Here is a 2,790-nt window from a genome sequence, read left to right as displayed (position 1 = left end):
CCCCCCCCCCGCCCCCGGCCAATTCCAGATGTGTGACCTTAAGGACACCTTACCCTCTCAGCCAATGAGCCCTGGCCTCTCCACTGACTCTTTCAGGGGCCTTCCGGCAATTTCTCCGCCTCTCTCACTTTCCTCATCTATAAAGCCAGTATAAAAATGTTCCCACCCTCATTCATAGGTAAGGTCCAGAAGGAAGAGAGCCATCACACTGCTCATTCCTCAGTCTCGAGAGCCCAGGACAGCGCCAGCCACAGAGCACACGCGCCGGGACCTTTCCCTGCTGTTGCTGCTGTGGGAAGGGGTGCTGCAGGAGTGGGCCGGGCCAGGGAGCAGTGTATGGGGCAGTCCAGGCCCACGGCACCTCCGGGAAGGCTGTGCCCAGCAGTTTCAGGGAATTCATGGCGAGAGATATGCAAGTGGCACTTCATGCTGGCCCAAGGACCCCCCAGAGAGCAGGCTGGGGAACCAAGGATTATGGATGGCTTGAAATTGCCAGGACCGAGTAATGGGCTCAGTGCTCCAGGCAAGGAAGCAAGGCAGGTAGACGGAGAAGGTGTGGGAGAGCCAGGGTCGGGATGGCTGGGGGCTGGGTGAGCACCCGTGCTGAGGTGGAAAGAAGGCTTGGCCCAAGGCCTTCTGAGGCCCTCCCCCAACCCCAGGACCGCTTCAGTCTGGGGGGTGCAGGCCCGGGCCCAGCTGGGCTCCCTCTCACTGCGGCTCCTGGCTCACAGTCTCCGGAAGGGAGAGGGAAGCGGCTGTGAGGACAGAAGTCTGTCCCTTCCGGAGGGGGGGGGCAGGAGCGGACAGCAGGTGAGGAGACAGTGCTGAGCGGCCCCAGCTGCACACAGACCCAGGTGCAGATGCAACAGATGGTGGAGCGTGAGGCCCCCCCCCGCCCCCAGCCTCACCCTGATCTTCTTGGATGTCCCCCCAGCCGGTCACCCAGCAGTTGGTCCGGTTCTGGAACTCGGAAGAGGAGGTCAGAACACAGATGGGCTGGATGTACTTATTGTAGGTGACAGAGGAGGACAGCTTCAGCAGGGCGATGTCATAGGATGAAGCCCCCAGGTACATGGGGCTCAAAATGATCTCCTCCACACTGTACCGGTTGTAGTAGGCCTGCAGATTCCACAGAGACGGCGAGGCAGACAGCTCCCCGAACTGGACCGACCACTCGAACGGATCACTGTGCCTGACAGGGACGACAGAGCAGGCAGGGGTCTTTAGAGGAGACCAGGCCGGAGCACACCTGAGGGCTTGGGGACTGGGGGCAGCAGGGTGCCTCCCCGTGGAGCCTAATCTGGCCACTCAGCCAGCCTGTCACCTCCCACAGCTGTCCTAAAAATACAATGAACAGATGCACAGGACCAGAGCAGGTGGAAAACTCCACCACCACCTTCACCACAGGCCAGGCTCTGTGCCCAGCACTTCCCCACCTCCTTCCACCCCCTGGTACGCCTCCCCCTGGACGTGGGATGAGGAAGGAGATGCCTGGTGCTGCCATTTGGGGAGAAAAGAAGACAGAAAAGAACACGACACAAAAGTGCGTGCGAATGTTCTGAAGAACGTTCTAGAAGAAGGGGAACGAGGTTTTCCTCACATGGCTGCAGCCGGGCCTGGGGCTCAGGAGAATCTGAACCCGGAGGGCGCACAAGACCTGGCCGGCCAATCAGTGGGCCGCCCGCCCCCAGACTCACTTTTCGAAGCAGTGCGCGGCCGTGAGCACCCAGCGGCGGTTCAGCAGGCTCGCTCCGCAGTGGTGGGAGCCCCATAAGCGCAGGCTGCCCTGCCACGGCCAGCGCCCCAGCTCCGAGTCCTTTCCGCCCACCACGCGCGTCGAAACGGTTCGTTGGCCACAGGGCCCTGGGACGGACAGACGGACACGCGGCTGAGCGGCAGGACCCCGCCCTCCTGCGCGAAGGGAAGGGGCTCCCCTTCGGGAACCGGGAAGGGCGCGCGTCGGGGGTCGCGCCGCAGGGGGACCAGGGGACCCCGGAACCCTCCCCACGTGGTCCGCGGGCGCCCGCCCCTCTCCCCAGGGGCCCGGCAGTTACACGTGAGCAACGACGAGTTCTCGAAACCTGGGCGGAGGAGAGGAGAAGATGAGGCGCCCTCTACGCTGCGGCTCAGGGGCCCCGCGGGGGGAAGCGCGCGTCCTGGGCGCCTTACCTGCAAACAGCTGGTCCTGATCCTGAAACTCTGGGGGGGGCGGGGGGGGCGCGGGTGAGCTCCGCCCGGTCTGCGCGCGCCCCAGCCGCCCCTCCAGCAGCCCGACGCCGGCCGGCGGCCCCCGCCTGAGCTCACCCTGCCTCCCGAGCTCCACTCGCACCAGCAGCTGCGCCAGCAGCAGCGCCCCGACGCGCGCGCCCATGGCCTCGTCTCCCGCCGCTTGGCGCCCCCTCTGCTTCCGCCCGCTCGGGGGCCCGGACAGGGCGCCCCCTGAGGGAGAGGGAGCGCCCGTCACGCCGGCCCACACCTTCTCCCCCCGCCCCCCCACCCCGGGCTGGACCTCTCCGGGGGCGGCGGGGGGCGGTGGGGGAGGGTCCCTTCGTCGGGGAACGTCGGACCTCACGGCGCCGCCGGCTTGGAGCTTCGACTGGGGTGGGGTCTCCGAACCCCACCGTGCGCCCACACGGTCCTGCTTGTCGGCGACCCTGGGGTCCTGGCCGCCCCCGCCCCGTTGCCCCCATTGCCCCCCGTTCCTCCACGCACCGCCTCGTCCGGGAAGGGCCAAGGCTGGCCCACAGCCGGGACTCCCGTGAGAACACATTAACACGGCCTCCTTGAGCG

General features: G+C 66.3%; 1 protein-coding gene across 2 annotated transcripts in view; it reads right to left on the bottom strand.

Moving 5' to 3' along the window:
- Positions 1 to 2,480, bottom strand: part of LOC112828208 (testisin-like) — a 4,373-nt gene extending 1,893 nt beyond the window's left edge. Inside the window, exons 1-5 of one of the 2 annotated variants that reach the window (XM_025877121.2) lie at positions 2,305 to 2,480; positions 2,170 to 2,199; positions 2,055 to 2,081; positions 1,698 to 1,863; positions 909 to 1,192 (exon numbers count right to left, since the gene is read on the bottom strand). In XM_025877121.2, coding sequence (XP_025732906.1) covers positions 909 to 1,192; positions 1,698 to 1,863; positions 2,055 to 2,081; positions 2,170 to 2,199; positions 2,305 to 2,371 — 574 coding nt within the window. In that variant the 5' untranslated portion in view covers positions 2,372 to 2,480. The remainder of the gene's footprint in view (positions 1 to 908; positions 1,193 to 1,697; positions 1,864 to 2,054; positions 2,082 to 2,169; positions 2,200 to 2,304) is intronic. The other variant, XM_025877122.2, reaches the window with a different exon arrangement.
- Between the last annotated feature and the right edge of the window lie 310 nt (positions 2,481 to 2,790).

Source organism: Callorhinus ursinus, unplaced genomic scaffold, assembly GCF_003265705.2.
Source record: "Callorhinus ursinus isolate GAN/ISIS: 27379988/994484 unplaced genomic scaffold, GSC_fseal_2.0 scaffold13, whole genome shotgun sequence".
NCBI lineage: Eukaryota > Metazoa > Chordata > Mammalia > Carnivora > Otariidae > Callorhinus > Callorhinus ursinus.
Note: the sequence above shows the minus strand (reverse complement) of the source record. Positions and strands in the feature narration are given on the sequence as shown.